Genomic DNA, 21,705 nt, shown 5'->3' on the forward strand with positions numbered 1-21,705 from the left:
CTCACTGCTCCTGGGATCGCCCGCACTGCCTCAGCTCCAGGCCTCTGCGAGGCTGTCCTTTCTGCCCCAACCTGCTCCCTCAATTTCCATCTCCCTTGTATTTTAAAGCCAGGGATCTAACATCACAGCTAACATCACATCCACCCGACGGGGAGCAAAGCCAACCTGGGCATCTCATCCAGGATTGCAGGCAATGCAGCAGCAAACATCACGTCCTCTATCCTCTCATCCTTCATTAGCAAAGATTTACTGAGTGCTTCTGACACACAGGTGCAGCGCAGGACCCCAGGCCCCAGCCGGACACAGAGCCCCTGCCCGCAAGCCCCAGGCCCATCTCTGTCACACCTGGATGCTGCTCTCTCCAGTGTAACTCTATCACCTTTTCAGGAAGAGACAAATCATAGTGCCAAACAACGACCTCCTCGGAAAACGTTCTGCGGATCCTTTCAGGTGAAAGGTGCGCGTGTGTTTGGCCACAGGGGCAGCAAGCAGCACAGCCCAGCCCAGGCAGACCCGGGAGTGAGTCTTGAGCTCGGCACCTGTGAGTTGTGTGGCTCTGCCTCCCACTCCCCAGTTTGAGTGAGGCAAAGAACTGCATTCGCAGACGGGGTCACTCTGGGCATGAAGGCTCCCAGCCGGGGCCAGGCACATAGCAGGTGCTCAACAAATGTTAGCCACTTTCTAACCATTGTTACTGATATTCCTAGTCCATAGCGATTCCCTAATCAGCACCCTTGGTCCCTTCCCATCTACCCTTAGCCAGATATTGTCACCTTTCCCATCCTGCCCTTCCCCAAGGCGGGGCACCCCAGCTCAACACTTATGCCCAGGTTTGGACCCGTCACTTAATTCTTCCTCATGCAAGTCTGCAGCTGAGCCACGGCTTGGGGCCCGCCCCGCTGAACTCACCAACGACCTTGTCCACGTTCACAGCTTTGAGCCCCATCAGGTCGGGCAGCTGGTCAATGATGACGTCCCGGTTGGCCTTGACCTTGTGCACTCGCTTGATGCTGTGGCACTGCCAGTCAGTCCAGTAGATGAAGTCCCCCAGCAGGGTGAACCCGAAAATGTGTAGGAGCTTGTCCTCCAGGAGGGTCTGCCTCCTCGTCTCATCGACATTGATCACCTGCAGGATGGCAGAGATACAGGTCTGGATGGGCCAGGGCCACGCCAAGGAGAGCCAACCCTGACCCTGCCTCGGGCCTGAGCTGCCCCAAACAAGACGGGTTCAACACCCAGGAGCCTCAACTTCACCTGCACCTTGCCAGGTACTGTAAAACGCCAGGTATCGTGGCTCTCCAGGGGTACTGGATAAATGACGTTTTCTTTTCTTTTGAGATTTTGAGACAGAGTCTTGCTCTGTCGCCCAGGCTGGAGTGCAGTGGCGAGATCTCGGCTCACTGCAACTTCCACCCCCTGGGTTCAAGTGATTCTCCTGCCTCAGCCTCCCAAGTAGCTGGGATTACAGGTGCCTGCCACCATGCCTGGCAAATTTTTGTATTTTTAGTAGAGACGAGGGTTTCACCATGTTGGCCAGGCTGGTCTCGAACTCCTAACCTCAAGTGATCCATCCTCCTCAGCTTCCCAAAGTGCTGGAACTCCAGGCGTGAGCCACCGTGCCCAGCCATGAGGTTTTCACTATGATCCCATATCCCCAGCTGACAGAGCAGTGATGGGGCCAGCTGAAGATCCCTTTCCCACAGCATCCCCCACCTGTGCTGGTATGAACAGCACAATTTGGAACATAGCAGGTAAGCAGGTGTCCTCTCCCAAACCAGTGCAGCTGACAGGCAGCGGCTGCCTAGAGAACCAGGGTGTGGGTCTTGGACCAGGGCGTGCTCTGCAAGGAGTCCTGGGATCAATTAGCAATGCCTGCCCCAACATGCAGCAGTGCGGAATAGGGATTGGGTGGGTCTCCAGATCACACCCACCACACAGAGTTTGTGTGGGCAGCTGCAGGACCTGGGGCAAGGTTCTCCCGCTTCTCTATGAACTCATTTCCCGCTGGGTCAGGGCCCGATGAACTCTGAGGGCACTTCTGGTTCTAAGTCTGAGCCTGCAGGTCTCAGGTGCTTTCCACCCTGTCTCCTCTTGAGATGTAACAGCTAAATATTTTTCTTGAGGAGTCAATGCTGATTAAAAGCTACCACCGCAAAAGCCACAGAAGAAAAAATACTATCCAGGTAAAAACGCCTGAACCAATGGAAGCATACAGACGCGTGGGATAGGACGTGGTCCTGATGATCAATGAGCCCACGGAATATAAACAGGAAGGTTGGGTTAGGTGCAACATCCAAGTCCTCTACCTCTCAGGACCGGATGAAAGAGACACGAGGCCATTAAAGGCAAGCGTCCATGGGCCTGTGCAGCCAGATTACATTTCCAGCTTACCAGAAAAGCAACAAGTCCTCTGTTTTGCAGGTGGCAAAACTGTAAGGCTGATGGAATGCATGTTAAGAAGCAAAGACTTCGGTCATCTGTTGTTGGACGGCACAGGACAAAGCTGCTAGGGCCGGGTGCAGTGTAACCCCGCCGGTAATCCTAGCACTTTGGGGAGCCAAGGCAGGCGGATCATTTGAGGCCAGGAGTTCGAGATCAGCCTAGCCAACATGGTGAAACCCCAGCTCTACTAAAAATACAAAAACAAATGAGCTGGGCATGGCGGCGCACACCTGTAATCCCAGCTGCTCGGGAGGCTGAGGCAGGAGAATCGTATGGTAGTGTTAGGTTTGACTTACTGAGGAACTGTTAAACTGTTTTCAACAGCGGCTGCGCCGTTCTGCATCCCCACCGGCAGTGTGTGAAGGTTCTGAGACCTCGTCTCAAAAGAAAGCTGCCAGGAGAGCGGGAAGGGGACCGGCAGCTCTGGGACCCAAAGCCAGGCCCCACCCCAGCTCTGCCCCAAGGGGCTCTGGGTCCTAGGCAAGTCCTTGCACCCCCATGGGCCTCAGTTTTTCCACCTGTAACTGAGGGGCTCAGACTAGCCCAGTGGCTAACGTCACAGAGGAAACAACAAAACATAAAACAAAGGCTTGACCCCAACCTGGAGCAATTACATCAGAATCAGATGGCCCAGGGCCCAGGTATGGGATCATGGTAACAGCCCCCCAACAGGCGGTCCTGATGAGCAGGCTGGCAGGGACACGATTAGAACAGCCCCTGCGACTGTGCCTGGAAGTCTGACCTCTCCACCCACTCCTAGCTGCTCTGGTGAGGAATGAACAGCAGGTAACGGAGTCCTGGTCCCAAAATCATCTAGGGTTCTTTGCGTTTTGCTTCCACAACAGGAAGACACGCAAAGGCCATGAATGCACACACCTGTGTGTGATACTCAGAAAATGCCTGAGGGGCTGGCCCCATCCCAGCAGCACAGAACCATGCCAAGGAGGGACCCAGCCCTGGCGTACAATGAGGAAGTGCAGGCTTCTCCAAGGACACGCAGCATGAGAGGTGGGGCTCCCAGTAGCAGGGGAATCCTTGCCCCTTCTTCCACTCACAATAACAGGGCTGGGGGAGGGACATTTGCACAGTACACAAACACAACGAAGAAAAGAATCCGCATTTAGAAAAAGAAAGCACTCCAGGTTTCAGTCTACCAAAAGGTCACTATTATCTCTTAAATCTTATTTTATTGTTGTAGAGCTGGAGTTTCAGGCTGGTCTTGAACTCCTGAGCTAAAGCAATCTGCCCATCTCGGCCTTCCAAAGTGCTGGGATTACGGGTGTGAGCTGTTCCACCTGGCCAGAGGTCACTTTTTTTTTTTTTGAGACGGAGTTTCGCTCTTGTTGCCCAGGCTGGAGTGCAATGGCGCAATCTCGGCTCTCACTGCAACCTCCGCCTCCCAGGTTCAAGCAATTCTCCTGTCTCAGCCTCCCGAGTAGCTGGCACTACAGGCGCACGCCACCAGGTCCGGCTAATTTTTGTATTTTTAGCAGAGACAGGGTTTCACCATATTGGTCAGGCTGCTCTCAAACTCCTGACCTCAGGTGATTCACCTGCCTCGGCCTCCCAAAATGCTGGGATTACAGGCGTGAGCCACTGCGCCTGGCTTACAGACAGATTATTAAAGTGGGAAATCAACACGCAGTGCTTACGTCATTGTGACATGAAGGCCCCAGCAAGTGCAGGGCCTGAGGGTAAGCTCCTGCGACCCCCTTGTTCCTGCACAGCTCCATTTCCTCTTGACTGCATTTCTCTTCTTGTTTTGACTTTGCCAGACCCTCTGATTCTTCTAACTTCCCAAGGACAGTAGAGAGAATCTGGAATTCCTTCCTTTTACCTTAGATACCCTCCCCATTCCCCAGAACCCCCCGTCCTACTCCAGTCTGGACGACCAAGATATAAAGTGACTTCAGGACCAAACCACAGACATCGTGTATCCAATGTGGACAAAATGCTCCTGCTTTGAGCTTTGGTGTTCTCATCTGAAAAATGTGGGAACACCCTGGGCTCCACCCACAACACTAGGAGTGGCAAGGATTGGAGCTTGGTCGGCTATGGAGTCAGACTGCCCGGAGACCCCCTGCTCACTGCATGACACGGTACAAGTTGCTGTTCCCTAAACCTCATTTCTCATTCGCAAATGGGGACTGTGCTACGTATCTCAAAGTGCTGAGGTGTGGCAAGCCTGGGACAAGATGCTCAGTATCCTAGTTATCAGGGAAATGCAAGACAAAGCCACATGGGACACCCACTAGGCTGGCTGTGATAAATTTTTAATAATTTTTTATTTTTTGAGATGGAGTTTCACTCTTTGTTGCCCAGGCTGGAGTGCAGTGGCATGATCTCGGCTCACTGCAACCTCCGCCTCCCAGGTTCAAGTGATTCTCCTGTCTCAGCCTCACGAGTAGCTGGGATTACAAGTACCCGCCACCACACCCAGCTAATTTTTGTATTTTTAGTAGAGACGGGGTTTCACCATGTTGGCCAGGCTGGTCTCGAACTCCTGACCTCAGGTGATCTGTTTGCCTCGGCCTCCCAAAGTGCTGGGATTACAGGCATGACCCACTGCGCCTAGCCCTTTTTAAATATAATTTTTAATTTATTTTTATTTTTATTTTGGATGGAGTTTTGCTCTTGTTGCCCAGGCTGGAGTGCAGTGGTGCAATATCGGCTCACTGCAACCTCCACCTTCTGGGTTCAAGCGATTCTCCTGCCTCAGCCTCCTGAGTAGCTGGGATTACAAGCACACGTCACCACTTTCAGCTAATTTTTGTATTTTTAGTAGAAACTAAAAATCATGTTGGCCAGGCTGGTCTTGAACTCCTGACCTCAGGTGATCTGCCCGCCTCGGCCTCCCAAAGTGCTGAGATTAAAGGCGTGAGCCACTGCGCCTGGCTGAATATTTTTTAAATGGAAAAGAAGCACTGGTGAGGAGGTGAAGTCCGAACCTTCACAGACTGCCGGTGGGGACGCAGAACGGCGCAGCAGCTGCTGAAAACAGTTTAACAGTTCCTCAGTAAGTCAAACCTAACACTACCACACGACCCAGCAATTCTACCCCTACACATATACCCAAATAATTCAAAACAGGTGTTCAAACAAAAACTTGCATTCAAACGTTCACAGGAGCATTATTCATGGTGGACAAAAGGTGGATACCACTGCCCACCAGCCGATAAATGGAAAAATAAAATGTGCTCTGGCACGTTTTGTCATCCAGACAAAAAAAGAACTTTTTTTTTTATTTTTTGAGACAGGGTCTTGCTCTGTTGCCCAGGCTAGAGTGCAGCGGTGTGATCACAGCTCACTTGACCTCCTGGGCTTACGTGATCCTCCCATCTCAGCTAACTTTTAAAATTTTTTTGTAGATGAGGTCTCGCTATGCTGGCCGGGCTGGTCTCAAACTCCCGGCCTCAAGTGATCCTCCTCCTGCCCTGGCCTCCCAGAGTGTTAGGATTACAGGCCTAACCTACTGCACCCCGTCAGGAATGAAGTTCTGGTAATGTGCAACAATGTGGGGATGAATCTTGGAAACGCGACGCTACAGAAAGAAGCCACACACGGGCCACTATTGCAGGATTCCAGTCACACAAAATGTCCAGAAGAAGTGAACCCCCCCGAGAAAGAAAGTAGATTACTGGTTGACAGAGGCTGGGAGAGAGGGGAGAATGGGTATGAGTGCCGACGGGCATGGGGTTTCCTTCAGGGGAGAGGCAAGTGTTCTAGAAGTAGACAGTAGCAGAGATAGCTGCACCACATTGTCCTCATACTAAACGCCCCTCAACTGTTCACTTTTTAAAAAATTTCTTTATTTATTTTTCGAGACAGAGTCTTGCTCTGTTGTCCAGACTGGGGTGCAGTGGCGAGATCTCGGCTCACTGCAACCTCCACCTCCCAGGTTCAAGTGATTCTCCTGCCTCAACCTCCCAAGTAGCTGGGATTACAGGCGCCCGCCTCCACACCCGGCTAATTTTTGCATTTTTAGTAGAGAGGGGGGTTTCACCATGTTGGTCCAGGCTGGTCTTGGAACTCCTGACCTCAGGTGATCCACCCGCCTCAGCCTCCCAAAGTACTGGAATTACAGGCATGAGCCACCGTCCCTGGCCTGAATTGTTTACTTTAAAATGGTTAAAATCATCAATTTTGTGCTATGTTTATTTTATCACAATAAAAAAAATCATTGGGCTTGGTATGGTGGCTCATGCCTGTCATCCCAGCACTTTGGGAGGCCGAGGCAGGTGGAACACTTATGCCTCAGTTGTTTGAGATCAGCTTGGGCACCATGGCGAAACCCCATCTCTACAAAAAAATATACAAAAACTAGCTGGGTGTGGTGGTGTGTGTGTGTAGTCCCAGCTACTCAGAAGCTGAGGCAGAAGGATCACCTGAGCCCAGGGAGATGGAGGCTACAGTGAGCCATGATCGCGCCACTGCACTCCAGCCTGGGCAACCGAGCGAGACCCTGTCTCAAGAAAACCACTGCTGCGACAGTACAGGGAACAACGCCTGTCACAGTCCTGGTGTGCCACAGACACGCGAGTCCCTGACCTGCTCCCACGGGTAGGGGGGATGCGTGAAGGCAAATCATCCTCAGCAGCCCAGAAACGTGGGCCTTGCCAAAAACAAAACATTTACAAGGAGTTCCAACAGGAAATGGCCACATCTGCAGGTTCTAGAACTTTTGTGGGAGGGGCATCCACTCAGGCTTTTCCATCCCTGGGTTCCCCACCCTGAAGGTGCTGAGGCTCCTCCTGCTCAGAAGCAGGGTCTGAAATCCTGCAACACAGACGCACACTCGTGTTCTCCATCCCACCCTCCCCTGCAAGCTGCCTGGTTCGGGCCTCCCCTGGGAGACCTGAGGAGAGCAAAGGTGACCCCAGTGGTGAGGTCAACAAGGACTGATGCGGCTCAGGAAAATCCTTCAGAAGTTGCGGGAAACAAAGGGAGGCGTCTACCCCGAGGAGAGGCACCAATGTCACCTCGATGGGTGACAATGTGCGATGGGGACACATGTAACTAACATATCACTGGCACTAAGAGCACCTCAAAAAAATGCTCAATAGAGGCCGGGCACGGTGGCTCACGCCTGTAATCCCAGCACTTTGGGAGGCTGAGGCGGGTGGATCACTTGAGGTCAGGAGTTCCAGAACAGCCTGGCCAACATGGTGAAACCCCGTCTCTACTAAAAATGTAAAAATTGGCCGAGTGTGGTGGCAGGCGCCTGTAATCCCAGCTACACGGGAGGCTGAGGCAGGAGAATCGCTAGAACCTAGGAGGCACAGATTGCAGTGAGCTGAGATCGTGCCACTGCACTCCAGCCTGGACAACTACAACAACAAAAGCTCAACAGAGGCTCCATAGGTGAGCAAAAAGCAAGCTGCCAAAGCACACCCACAGGACAAGGCCACTGAAATCCGACCACAGCGGCAGGGCAGGGCTGCACCCAGCATAGGGAGAAGAGACATCCACAGAAAAACAAAACTGTCTTCAACTGCTTGGGAACGAATCAACAAACTCAGGCCAGTGGCTGCCTCTGGCTTCAATGACACCCATGTTTTATGTCTTAAGTGGGGGCAGTGGATATGTTATTAATTTTTTGTCTTAATTTTATATTGTTCGTGAAATAGTTTAAGGCTCACAGTAAGTGGCAAAAGCAGTGCAGAGGTTTCCCGTGTCCCCTTTACCCGGGCTGACCTTAAACTCTTGGGCTCCAGTGATCCTCCCACCTCAGTCTCCAAGTAGCTGTGACTACAGGCGCCTGACCCAATGATAACATCTTACGTAACCACAGGACGTTGTATAGCACTACCCTCTCAAGGCATTTTTGTCAGAAAGTATTGTAACTATTTTTTCAAGCATTACACTTGGCCAAATAGCAGAGCACAGGCACCCATTGGTGCCTTGGCGATACGTATGTCAGGCTGCAGGGGGTGGCCGGGCCTGGCCTCTTAGAAGCCCAGGGACAGCCGGGCAGGGCCAGGCCTCCTGGATCAAACACCTCCATGGGAGCCTCACCTCGATCTTGTCTGTCTTGGTATCTCCCCAGTCGAGCTTCCCTTCCTGCAGATCCAGGGCCAGGCCGTTGGGCCACCCAAGGGAGGCGTTGACCAGCACGTGCAGCTCCTGTCCGTCCAGGTTGGCACACTCGATTTCAGGGTTCTCTCCCCAGTCTATCCAGTACATGAGGCTGGAGAAGAAGCAGAAGTCCATGACCCCATGCGTCTATCTGGTCTCTGTGGCATCCCCACTGCCAAGAGCAATGCCTGTCCCCGAGCCGGCCCCCATCTCATGGCTAAATGTTGGGGTCAGTAAATATCAGCATTGGTAAATGCTGGTGTCAGTAAATGTCGGTGTCAGTAAACGTCGGCGTTGGTAAACGTCAGTGTGGGTAAATGTCGGTGTTGGTAAATGTCAGTGTTGGTAAATGTCGGCATTGGTAAACGTCAGTGTCGGTAGATTCCAGTGTCAGATGTCACTGTTGGTCAGTGTCGGTGTTGGTCAATGTTGGTGTCGGTAAATGTCGGTGTCAGTAATTGTCAGTGTTGGTCAATGTTGGTGTTGGTAATTGTCAGTGTCAGTCAATGTCGGTGTCGGTTAATGTTGGTGTCGGTAAATGTCAGTGTTGGTCAATGTCAGTGTTTGTAAATGTTGGGTGTCGGTAGATGCTGGTGTCAGTGCTGGAGGACTGAGCATGCCAGCGGCAAGCCCAGTGACCAGAGCCCCTGGGGGCTCCCCTAGGACAGTGGTGCCCACTTCCATCCTGCACAGGCTTCACCGCACCAGCCCTTGGGACTCTCAGGGGCCAGGAGCTCATCTCCCATCCCAAAGGTCAGTGGACAGCAATAACCCTGCCCAGGGTCTAGGGCAGCCTCATGTCTGACTGGTGGGCTGGAGGAGCTCAGCACCCAGAGGGAGGAAGGGGCAGAGCGGAATCTTCTGCATATAGCTGAAGGACTCCCCTGTGCAAAGGACAGGTGACTTATTCCCTGTGGCCCCCCAAGGAGGGAACCCAGATCCTGGGATGGCAGCTCAGGGGTGGAGGTTCTGGGGCCTTAGGTCACAGCCTCTTCTTCAGCTGTGTCTGACCCAGCCGGCCAGCCCCTCTGCCTCCCGCTTCCAGCTCGGTGCCCCTCCCTGGACCCCATGGCCTCACACGTCAGACTGCCAAGCCCCATTTCCCTGGGATCCTCAGACTCATGAAACCAGGGCTAGGAGGGACCTTGGAGTCAGCTTCCCCGTCCCTTCCTCTTTCACAGATGAGGACACTGAGGCCCATGAGGCAGTGACTTGACCAAGCTCCTGACCTCAGGGCCATGTTCCCTTCACTGCAGCTGGCAACCAGCTCCTGTGCCTCCTTTTGCTAAAGCCCTGGGGGACCCCACTTCCTACCCTCATCTGCCCTCCTTGGGGCACAGCCCGTCAGCCACCGACATGGAGCAGCTCTCTTCCACATGCCGCCATGCCCCAGGGTCCACAGAGGGCTGCTCGGGCCCCACCATCTGCCTACTGTGCTCCCGCTGCCTGGTGCCTGACATGCTGGCTTCTAGACACCAGTTCACTTGCAGGAAAAGCTCCCCAGCCAGCACACTCGCAACCCCCAGGGCCGGGCCATGAGCACAGGCTTCATAGCCTGCAAATCCTCTGCCCGCCAGGTGCGCTGGGCAAGTCACTTCACCTTCTGAGCTTCAGGTCCCAGGGCCATGAACCTGGAAACACACCTGGCGCCTACTAAGTGCTCCACAGAGGGCGGCACTGCAACTGACCTCCCAGTTTCTCCGGGACTTCCCATCGGCACCCGCAGCTCCACTGCGCCTCCTCCCTCAGGGTCTGCCCATTTAGTGTTCTGGGTTATGAGCCCCCAGGAAGGCCCCTAGCTACTGCAATCTGAGCCGCTGTGGGGGGGCGGGTCTCAGAAATGCTCCCCTACTGACTGACAAGCTCTCTGCTTTCACAGACTTCTACGCTGGAGAGCTGGAGCCATGCTGCCAGGCCCAGCCCCACACCTGCCACCTCCTGCTGTGTGACCCTGGCCAAGTCCCTGAGCATCTCTGGGCTTCACTGTCCTCAACTGTATAACCACCTACCTTCCTGGATGAAAAGATCCATGGTGTGCAAAGTGTTAAAAGAGGCCTGGCCTGGCCAGGCCTGGTGGGTCATGCCTTTAATCCCAGCACTTTGGGAGGCCAAGGCAGGTAGATCACCTGAGATCAGGAGTTTGAGACCAGCCTGGCCAAAATGGAGAAACCCCATCTCTAGCAAAAATACAAAAATGAGCCAGGCATAGTGGCAGGCACCTGTAATCCCAGCTACTTGGGAGGCTGAGGCAGGAGAATCGCTTGAGCCCGGAAGGCAGAGGTTGCAGTGAGCCGAGATCATGCCATTGCACTCCAGCCTGGGCGACAGAGTGAGACACCGTCTCAAAAAAAAAAAAAAAAAAGAGGCCTGGCCTGTACTGTGGTCAGTGTCACAGAGGCTGCCCTTACTACTGTCATCCTGGAAATCACCCAGGTGGACCATTCCATTCTACAGATAAGGAAGCTGAAGCCAGGGGAAAAAAGGGCTCACTCCAGGTCTCCAGGGCTGTCTATGCATGCACCCAGCAGCAGCACCAGACCACCTGGGTACTTGTTAGAAACCCAAGCCCTCAGCCCCGCCCTGGAACTCCTGAATCAGCACTCTGGGGATGGGGCCCAGCTGCTGGTGTTTTAACAAGCCCTCCTCCAGGTTCTGATGCAAGACAGTGTTCCAGAATGACTCGTCCTGGTCTCGCCTCTGCTTGGCCTGGCCCTGGCTCCAGGCCCCAGCCCCCACCTGTCTTACCCCATCTCGGGGTGCAGTGCAATGGCACGGGGCTCGTCCAGGTCCTCTGACACCAGGATCTTGTGGGAGGTGCCACTGAGGTGCATCACCTCGATGTGGTCCGTGCCCGTGTGGGTCCAGTAGAGGCTTCGGGCCACCCAGTTGACTGCAATGCCATCGGGGTCGTCGATCTTGGTGTTGATCAGCGTCTGTGCCCCGGACCTGTCCAGGCATGCCCTGCGGATGGCCCACACCTCGTCATCCATCCAGTAGACGTGGCCCTCCATTGGGTCATAGTCGATAGCGATGGCATGCTGGATGTCGTCCACCTACAGCATGATATCGGTGAAGTCCAGCGTGTCCAGCGAGATCCTCCATAGGTCCGTCTACCGGGCCAGCAGCAGGACCTCCTCGGCTCCTGTGGAGACAGGTGCAGTGGGGTCAGGGGTCAGGGGCCTGCAGCAGGCACAAGACTAGGCCTGAGGTGGGCCAGGCAAAGGAAGAACTCAGCCAGGTCCCCAGGGCTCTCCTTGCAAAGGCTGGTAATGTTAGGTGACACACACCCAGCCCATGCTACGTGGTCACTCATTCATCCTCATGACAGCTCTGGGAGGCTGGCACTGTTTGTTTTCTCATTTTATAGATGAGAGAACTGAGGCACAGAGAGGTTATGCACCCAGTTGAAAGCCACACAGCCAGGCCATCGGGCTTCAACCGCTGGATGGGAGCTGCCTCACAGTCCACCTTGTCTTCTGCCAGCCCCTCTCCTGGCCACACACCAGCCCCAACCACAAGTCCCTCCGGGTACCGAGCTGAAGACCCACCTGCTGGCCATGCTGCTCAGTGTCCCCAGCACACCCACCCCACCTTGCAGGGGCTCACCCTTCCCGCCCAGCTCAATGCCACCTCGTCCCTGAAGCTCTCTCCATCCCCGAAGCTCTCTCCGTCCCCTCCACCACCCGAGGGCAGCTTCAGGCCCCAGGACCGTGCCTAGGGGCGCTCCTAGACAGGACCAGATGTACCCGTCAAGTGAATCACCCTCTTTACTCACTGCCCAGATGGTCCTGGGTCACCGAGATGAAGGGAAACCCTGGTTCCGAAGCCCAGGGGCACCTAGAGCTAACACAGAGTTTTGTGGCCACTTGACACACCAGGTAACACAGGCGCAAGATGAGAAACACCTCCAGGGCATGCGTTCTGGTCAAGGCTAGACCCAGGGCCCTGGCTCCTTGGATGGGGCTCCACCGTGGCCATCAGAATAGAATGTAGCGATGACCCCCAGTAACTCAGCCCTGGTTTCTAAATAGGGTCCCACAGAAAACAGGTAAGGTACTGTCCATGCACTTCCAACTGGGTTTCAGAACCACCCCATGAAGCAACCACCCCACAGCCACCTGGGTCTCTGCTGCACCCCAGGCCCAAGCCTGCTGCTGGCTAAACAGCTTGAGGCCAAGCCTCTCCACAGCATGGGTGGACAGGCTTCAGGGTGGCACTTACGCAGGTGGATGAGGGGAGAGCCTGGTCCTCTCAGGATGTCCCTGCAGACAGGCTGGACACAGCTGGGGACAGGAGGATGCTGAGGTAATTCTGGTCTCAAAAGCCCCCTCTCTAGCTGAGGGAAAGATTTGCCAGACCTCAAGATTCGCATATGTTAAATCCCCAAGGAAAGTTTTCTGTTCCGGGTATCTGTGCCCTGCCGAACTCACCAGCGTGGCCTGACAGCGTACAGCCGGCACAAGAGAGGCTCGACTCAGGCTGTCTCGGTGGCCACAGCCACACTGAGAGAGCATCTGAGCAGCAGGGCCCAGGGATCAGCTGTGGACGGGGTCCTGCCGCTCAGACCCAGCAGCATGCAAACCCAGAGACCCCTCACCACCCACTCCACAGGACACATGGAGACCCCCCCAAGCTTTCACCCATGGCCCTCCAGTGGGCTTCTCAGTTTGGGGGGCAGGGGCGGTTACAGGATTCTCTTCTGAACCCCTGTGGCCCACCTTCCACATGCTCCTGACCCCCAGGGCCCAGGGATCCACACACAGCGGCATCAGCATTTCTGACTGTGTCCTAGGACCCCCAGGTGGGATTTATCAGAGCTTCCTGCAGAAGTTGCACGTGGAGACCCATGCAGACTCGGGGCCCCCAGGGTGCCCCATAACCCTCACACGGATCCTTCTGAGGCTGCTGGGGTCAGGATGTGGCTCCCTCCCCGAGTGAGGGCATTGTTCACTCATTTGTTCCAGACCTTTCTGGTCTCAAGGATGCACAGAGCCAAGAAGGTCAGGGTCAGAGACCCCTCTCAGCATCATGTGGCCATGCCTCCACGGTCACAATCCGCACGAGCGCCCGGGGCTGAGCCAGCCCAGAGCGTCCCTCATGCCCTGGCCCCTAGACCTGGCCCTGCAGCCAACTGCGAGGTCTCCTGAGTGCCCTACCAGCTGCAGCCTTCAAACAACAGCAGCCCCCTGAGCCCAGGCTCTGGCTGTTGCCAGGAGGAATGCAGAGACCTGAAGAGGTGTTCCAGGATCCCGGCGTCCAGCATTTCAAGGAAGGACAGGAGCCCCTTCTGAATCCTGCTCCAAGCCCCGTAGTGCATAATCCGATTCATCCACTAGAGGGCACCCACGTGATGGCGACAGCGGCACAGGCCCAGGGCTGGGGAAACCGAGGCAGGCAGGCTGGGGACAGTGAGACGGAGGCAGCACTCAGAAGGTGCCCCAAGTGCCTGGCTACAATGGAAATCTCTGAGAGCCAAATTCAGATCTGGTAGGAGGTGTCTGATTTGGTGTGTATTGGTAGGGGGAGGGGGATTTCTGAATTTCAACAAATTTTCTCCCTCTAGACTCCACTCCCAAAATGTTCTGTTGACATTGGACCTGTCCTTCAAGGCCCAGGTCACACGACACCGCCTCCTCCTCCTCAGGGAAGCTGTTCCTCCCCGCACCCCGGTGAATGGCCATCTCGTACCCCCAGTCGGCCCCATGGCCAGGGCGCCACCCCTACTGGCTCACCGAGGTCCTGGCGGAAGCCCTCTGCTCTCCACAGCCCCTAGCACAGCCCCATGTCCACAGCAGCGCTACATCCAGGGATGAGCAGGGAGAATCCGAGACCGAAACCTCGGGGGCCTGCCCGTGCTGGGTGACCTCGGGCAGGTTCCTGCCCCTCTCTGGGCCTGTCTCCTCATCCACAGTGAATAACAGCCAGGCCTGATGGTGCCTGAGTCCCTGTCTAGCTATGACTTAGAGGGGACCACAGACTCCACTTCACGAAGGGTCCCTGCTTAATCAGCCACGGTGGGGAGATCACAGTCCTGGAAGTCCTCCAGGGCTTGTCTGGGAAGAGCCCCGTCCACACAGTGTCTACAGAACTTTCCAACGAGACTGCCAGGCACAGCGTGAGACGAATCATGCTTGACCTCAGCAGTGTGTCCATCATGGCCCCACAGAGAATGCCAGTGCCAGACAGAAACCGGCATTCGATCCCAAAACACATTCCAAGCCTGCCTTGCCAGCAAGTTCCCTCTGTCCTCCTAAGAAATCACTAAAGTAGGCTAGGCGCAGTGGCTCACGCTTGTAATCCCAGCACTTTGGGAGGCCTAGGCAGGTGGATCACCTGAGGTCAAGAGTTTAAGACCAGCCTGGCCAACATGGCAAAACCCTACTAAAAATACAAAACTATGCCGGGCGTGGTGGTGCACTCCTGTAACCCCAGCTACTCAGGAGGCTGAGGCAGGAGAATCACTTGAACCCAGGAGGCAGAGGTTGCAGTAAGCTGAGATCGTCCCACTACACTCCAGCCTGCGCACTGGAGTGAGACTCCGTCTCAAAAAAAAAAAAAATCATTAAAGTAACACACAATTTTCACACTACCCCTCGAGCTATGAGGATGCCCCATCCTACTGACAAGGACCCCAATGCTCAGAGAGGGTAGGCTCCCGGCCCAAGGACACACAGCTGCAAGAGGAAAGCTCACTTCGCTTCCTCAAACACTTCAATCCCAGGAGCCAGCACATCCAGGAAGCGCGTTTTTCACTTGATGCCTGGCTGCCTCCGTCATCCCAACAGTATCTCTGTAGGAAGCTACTTCAGGCCAGGCCCTGGACCAGTTGCTAGGGAAGGAGAGGTGGATGAAACAGACTTGGGATCTGCCCTCAGGACGCCCTTGGGGTCACAGGGCAGAGACCTTAGGTGAGCGACACTATCCGTGAATACACAGCCACAAACTGTACTGTGAAGGCGGGCTAGGGTTATGGGGTATGTGCAGGGGGCCCGCTGAGATTGAGAGGTCTGTTCTCCAGCTCAAGAGCCTCTGGGATTTAGGTAGCTGTCACCACGTGGCAGGTTCTGGCGGGGCGTCCCAAATGGGCCTAGAACCTTCAGGGACTGAGCACACCCAGCCCTAGCCCTCTGTTAACTAGGTCAGCAAAGGGCCTCCAGTCCCACCATCAGGAACCCATTCTCAGCATCCCATGCAACTACTTAGGAATAAATCAAACCTCTGTGGTGAAGCAGTCCTTTCACTGCTGGGATGAATCTGTAGGTGTTTACTGACTCCAAGGAGTCTCTGACACGCCTCAGGCTGCAAGGCCCCTGAGGTTTTTGCGTTTTGCAGAGATTGTGACACCTGGGAGAGACCCAGGACCCAACCCATTTGCCTGAAGGTCTGAGTGAGCTGTGACCAGTATAGAAGTGACCCCAGTGTGGTGGGGACTCTGTCCAGCCAGGCTGGCAGGGAGCAGCTGCAGAGAGAGTGCCACCAGCCTGGGCTCTGCCAGATGCCTGCCAAGGCTGGTGCCCACAGCTGGCCTCCAGGAGGTTCTGTGTGTAGTGAGGTCCGGGCAGCAGCCATGGCCATGGGTAAGCAGGCCTGTGGTTGGGAGGGGCAGGCGCAGGCGACTGTGTTGGGCTATAAAGAAGAGAGGCCAACTCCTTCCCTGGGACCAGCTACAGAGCCTTGGTAGGAATTTTTTAAACACCAAGGAAGTAAATTGGGAACTAAAAGTTTGGCCAAACGGTTTTCTTTGGGGTTGTTTAAACGAATAGCCAGCCCCACAATGTTGCCTGAAAGTGAAACCTTCCCCTCACTCGAGCCTCCTCCAAGCGGGCTTCTGACCTCTCCCTTCCTCCCTGCACAGATGCAGGAGAGAAGAGCAACATCCCTTCCACGAGGCCAAGCACAGGGCAGATCTGAATTTGGCTCTCAGAGATTTCCACTGTAGCCAGGCACTTGGGGCACCTTCTGAGTGCTGCCTCCGCCTCACTGTTCCCAGCCTGCCTGCCTCGGTTTCCCCAGCCCTGGGCCTGTGCTGCTGTCGCCATCACATGGGCGCCCTCTAGTGGATGAATCGGATTATGCTTGGGGCAAGGGCCAGGCAGGGTACAACTTCCTGGTAAGCAGCCTTGTCCTCAAAACAAAAAGCAGTCTTAAGGGATGGGCCGGTGTCGTGGACGTGTCCATCCCTGCCCACCTCTGCCCCTGACCACATGGACAACCAGAACCTGTGGGGGGCTGCAGTGACACATTGCCGCCAACCAGGTGGCTTCTAACATCAGAAATGTACCCTGCCCCCAAGACCTGCATCCCAGAAGTCAAAAGTCAAGACATCTTCAGGGACAGACTCTCTCTGAAGGCTGCAGGGGAGGATCCTTCCTGGACTCTTCCAGCTTCTGGTGTTGCAGGAAATATTTGGAGTTCCTTGGCTTGCAGCCGCCATCACGCTAAGCCCTGCTCTGACTCCACACAACTTTCACCCCTGAGTGTCAGTGTCTGCTCTCCTGCTCTTATGAGGACACCAGCACCGTGGATATAGGCCCCCCACTCCAGGGTGACCTCGTCCTCACTTGATTACATCTGCCAAGACCCCGTTTCCAAATTAGGTCACAGACACAGGTTCCAGACGTCAGCATATCTCCTTCAGGGACACAATTGGACCCATACCCAGCGGGGAGCAGCGGGTAAGGGGAGCGCTTCAGTGGAAGGCCAGAGGCAAGTGTGCCAGGCAGGGGGATGGCCTGGGCCACTGCACAGAGGCCAGAGAGAGGATGGCCCAAACCTATCGCCAGGGCTGATCTGAACGTGGAGGCCCAGCGTCCACCAGCATTGACGTTGCCCCACCCGCCACGGCTCTCTGCTGAGGCCCCACTGCGTGCAGGATGCTGGTGCAGCTCCGAGCCTAGCCCTGTCCTCCAGGAAGCCTCATGCAAACAGCCCGCCGTGCCTGCAGCAGATCCCAACCACGAAAGCAAACAGACTGCCACCCTCACACAAAAGCCAGGAAGGAAATGCACTCAAATGTCAATAGTGGTTATCGTAGGACAGGTCCTATCCTTCCTTCCAGCTGTCGGACAGAGGTCAGCAAGCACTCTAGGAAGGGCCAGAGAGCAAATATGTTCAGTGCTGCGGCCTACACAGTCTCCTTCCCACCTCTTCAGCTCTGCCGTGCTGTGGGAAGGCAGGCTGCCTCAGACAACACAGCTAGGGGCAAACAAAACTTCATTTATGGACACTAAAATGCGAATTTCGTGTCGTTTCCCCATGTCCCAAAACATTATTCTCTCGATTTTCTTCTCAACCATGTAAATACGTAAAAAGCATTCCGAGCTCTTAGGCTGTCCCAAACAGGCAGTGAGCCATCTGGCCCCTCAGCCAAATGACCCTTATACAAGAAGCATGTGTGACTTTTGAGATGGAGCTTCACTTTTATTGCCCAGGCTGGAGTGCAGCAGCGTGATCTCAGTTCACTGCAAGCTCCGCCTCCTGGGTTCACACCATTCTCCTGCCTCAGCCTCCTGAGTAGCTGGGATTACAGGTGCCTGCCACCACGGCCTGGCTAATTTTTTGTATTTTTAGTAGAGACAGGGTTTCACCGTGTTGGCAAAGCTGGTCGTCAATTCCTGACCGCAGGTGATCCGCCTGCCTCTGCCTCCCAAAGTGCTGGGATTACAGGCATGAGCCACGCACCCAGCCATGCATGACTTTTATAATATCAGAAAGTAAATTACAATAGCGGGAAGGAGGGGAGATGGGGAGGAGGAGAGCAGGTGGAGGGAACTCTGTACTTGTTCCTTGATTTTTCTGTAAACTCAAAACTGCTCTGAAAAAATGAAGTCTATTAATATCATTAAAAAAATTAAAAGGTGTACAATAGGAGAAACACCAAAACCCTAGCAATAAATAAGCAGAGACTCTAAATACAAATTAACAGGAGAAAGAGCAGTCAGTAAATGAGTAACTTCTCAGTCATCTGCAAATAGAAGTGAGCCTCCCAGAGTTGAGCTGCCGGTGAGGTGGAAAGGCTTGTTTGACACCTACGTGGGGGCATCTCCTGCTTCCTGAAGGGCTGGAAAACACCGCAGGCTTCCTGGTCAGCAGCCTGGGAGCTGCTGACCCCAGCGTGTCCTCTCTAAGCACACAGGCGGAAGCAGCAGCTGGAAATGCATGGAGATTCATGCATCCAGACACCACCATGGCTTCATCAGAACAGCAAAACTCAAGGCAAAGAACCTGGAGACAACCCAACGTCCCAAAATACTTTTGAATAAAATTTACTTATTTTACCTAAACAAGAGCATTCAAGGTGATCTGTGATGACACAGGCATGAAGCGGCACGCTCTGGAGAAGAGGTAATGATGTAGGAATTTGCACAAACGATAAATGACAAAAAATCAGACACAACATCATTACACACAGTTTGAACGAATCACCTAAAAGTCAATTTTTTTTTTTTTTTTAGACAGAGTCTTGCTCTGTTGCCCAGGCTGGAGTGCAGTGGCGTGATCTTGGCTCACTGTAACCTCTGCCTCCTTGGTTCAAACGATTCTCCTGCCTCAGGCTCCTGAGTAGCTGGGATTATAGGCACCCACCACCACGCCCAACTAATTTTTTTAGTAGAAATGGGGTTTCGCCATGTTGGCCAGGCTGGTCTCAAACTCCTGACCTTGAGGATCTGGGCCACACCCCCCCCACCCAGCCTCCCAAAGTGCTAGGATTACAGGCATGAGCCACTGCATCTGACCCTAAAAGTCCATTTTGATATGTGCACAGAAAAAAAGATGCACAAGACACATGGACGCAGGTAACTCTGGGTGGCAAAATTATGGGTAATTTCTATTTTCTTCACTATTTTTTGTAACATTTTCCTTGCTACAGTGAACGTATAAATGTTATAAGAGGAAAGAAATAAGCCTTTGAAACACGGGTGAACCGGTTTATCCTTAGAGGCTCTCACTCTCTAAGGGAGGTGGGTCAGGATGCTGGGGACCAGGCCCTCTTCCTGGGGCAAAGTGGGGGAATGAGCCACCTATCCCTCCACTGAATTGCCCTGGGGCGTGGGTACCGACGGCTCATTCGGCTTCCAGGGTCTGAGATATGTTGGCGGGAAGAACAACAGGACATGGGAGAGATGGGGCGAAAGAACCCACCTGCAGTCCCAGGAACTATCTGGCAGTACATGGTCGCCCAGCGGCCTGAGCCACCCCTGCCAGAACCAGGAGGAGACCCTGCCAACAGGTTACCAGTGCACAGAAACTCAGAAGGTCACCATGATTAATACCCTCCACGCCCCAATATGGGAAAACAGTTATTTCCACAACAAACAAGATAATTTTTGTTATTTTGGCAAAAGGAGGCAGGGCAGCCCCAGACACCTCCATCCCACCTCGGCACCCTACTGCAGGGCCCTGGCCATCCCTGCAGACAGAGTGGATGTCACAACCTTCCTGCACCGAACCAAGTGCAGCTCCCAGGCCACAGGCCACCCAGGAAAGGTCCAGCACCCCTCCAGAGGCTCCCATTACAGGCCTCCTGCCACAGCCGGCACCACTCCCAGACAGCTGTGTTCTCTGGCTTCTTTTCACACTGGTGGCAGAAAGCTGAGATCTGGGGAAAGCTGAGAATCGGCCACTCTCTGCTGCCCAGACGCCCACCCCCAGCTCTGCTCCCAGCTCCAGGGCCTGCTTCTCAGGTACCCCCATAGGAGGTAGAGGGCTTCGGCCACCTTCGGGCCTGGGGCATGTGAGGCGAATGGCATCACAGTGCAGGCCGCTGTCCACTGCGCAGATCCCAAGGCTGTAAACAGCCTGGCCACGGTGGCTTCCCAGCTGGCAGGCAGCCAGATTATTTTTGTTTTTTTAGCAATTGATTAGGTTTCTCCACTGCCCCCAGGGGTAAGTGGTGGGGCAAATGCTGTGATCACAGCCCAGCACCTTGACCCGGGAACTTGCGCCAACCACAGGGTCACAAAGCACAGAGGAAGTGGCTGGGCCCGATGCTGGCTCTGCTAGAACCTGAGGCCGGCCGCTGTCACCCGCAGGGTGCCCAGGGCCTTCCAGCGAGCGCCGAGAGGCTGCGGCCCAACAGGAGCAGCCTGCAGGCACCTTGGCCTGCAGTCAGGGGCTCCGTCTGCTCAGCTCTAAAACAGGGAAGTCGCTGCTCTGGCTGGGGTCAGGGCAGCCAGAGAGTGACCAAGTCAGTGCCGGCTTCGGGAAGGGACCTGCAAGCGGGTCCCTTCCTCTCCCATCCCCCGGTGCCAGCCAGCCCCTCTCGTGGCCCCCCACTGCCTGCCTCTGCCCCCACGTCCCACCACAACCTCAGGCCCACGGCTTCGTGGCCATTCCCCAGGCAGGCAGTGCCGTCCGACGGGCTATGCGCCCGCCCCCTCAGCAAACAGACCTGACTCCGGCTCCCAGCCCCATCTTGTCACAGAATGACCTTGAGTGAGCAACTTGACCTGCTTCCCACATGTCAGCCTCAAGGAGATGTGGCCCCCCAGCAAGGTGATATGCCTGTGACCAGGCCCCAGGGCATGGACCCGCCCTGTGTTTTTGTTTTTAGACAGAGTCTCACTCTGTCGCCCAGGCTGGAGTGCAGTGGTGCGATCTTGGCTCACTGCAACCTCTGCCTCTCGGGTTCAAGCGATCTCCTGCCTCAGCCTCCCGGGTAGCTGGGATCACAGGTGCCCATCACCATGCCCAGCTAATTTTTGTATTTTTTAGTAGGGACGGGATTTCACCATGTTGGCCAGGCTGGTCTCTAACTCCTGGCCTTGCGACCCACCTACCTCAGCCTTCCAAAGCGCTGGAATTACAGGCATGAGCCACTGCGCCTGGCCCTCCCTGTGGTATTAAACACTTGTACCCCCTTGCTAGGGACCCTGTTGAGGGAAAACAGCCTCACAAGTGAAGCATGGCTTTGTTGGGCAAATGAAGCCTGGGCAGCCCTCTCATCTTTGCCTAAAACCAAAGAATTTAGGGGTGTGGATATATAAAACAGTTGGTGACTTAAATGAAAAAGAAGGCCACATTCCCCCCTTTAGGCAGGCGGCTCAATTCTTTAAAAGCCAACACAGGGTGCCTTTCTGAACCTAGGCACACAGTAGGTGTTCAGGGAACAGCAGGAGTTACTTGTACTGCTCATGACACCCTGTTTGTGGCCCCTGAAGCTGGCTCTGGCGTGACGCACAGCTGAGC

The 21,705-nt window shown here is 54.7% G+C and overlaps 2 protein-coding genes across 3 annotated transcripts in view; one reads left to right on the forward strand and one right to left on the reverse strand.

Moving 5' to 3' along the window:
• Nucleotides 1-21,705, forward strand: part of LOC129467502 (aspartate-rich protein 1-like) — a 172,960-nt gene that overhangs the window by 57,905 nt on the left and 93,350 nt on the right. The gene's annotated exons all lie outside the window — the stretch shown is intronic.
• Nucleotides 1-21,705, reverse strand: part of LOC129468552 (low-density lipoprotein receptor-related protein 5-like protein) — a 52,462-nt gene that overhangs the window by 2,213 nt on the left and 28,544 nt on the right. Inside the window, exons 1-4 of one of the 2 annotated variants that reach the window (XM_063623424.1) lie at nucleotides 13,746-13,911; nucleotides 11,263-11,659; nucleotides 8,458-8,629; nucleotides 910-1,126 (exon numbers count right to left, since the gene is read on the reverse strand). In XM_063623424.1, the coding sequence (XP_063479494.1) occupies nucleotides 910-1,126; nucleotides 8,458-8,629; nucleotides 11,263-11,528 (655 nt within the window). In that variant the 5' untranslated portion in view covers nucleotides 11,529-11,659; nucleotides 13,746-13,911. Of the gene's footprint in view, nucleotides 1-909; nucleotides 1,127-8,457; nucleotides 8,630-11,262; nucleotides 11,660-13,745; nucleotides 13,912-21,705 lie in introns of those variants that run through there. The other variant, XM_055254266.2, reaches the window with a different exon arrangement.

The sequence above is a fragment of the Symphalangus syndactylus genome, chromosome 18 (genome assembly GCF_028878055.3).
Source record: "Symphalangus syndactylus isolate Jambi chromosome 18, NHGRI_mSymSyn1-v2.1_pri, whole genome shotgun sequence".
Taxonomy (NCBI): Eukaryota; Metazoa; Chordata; class Mammalia; order Primates; family Hylobatidae; genus Symphalangus; species Symphalangus syndactylus.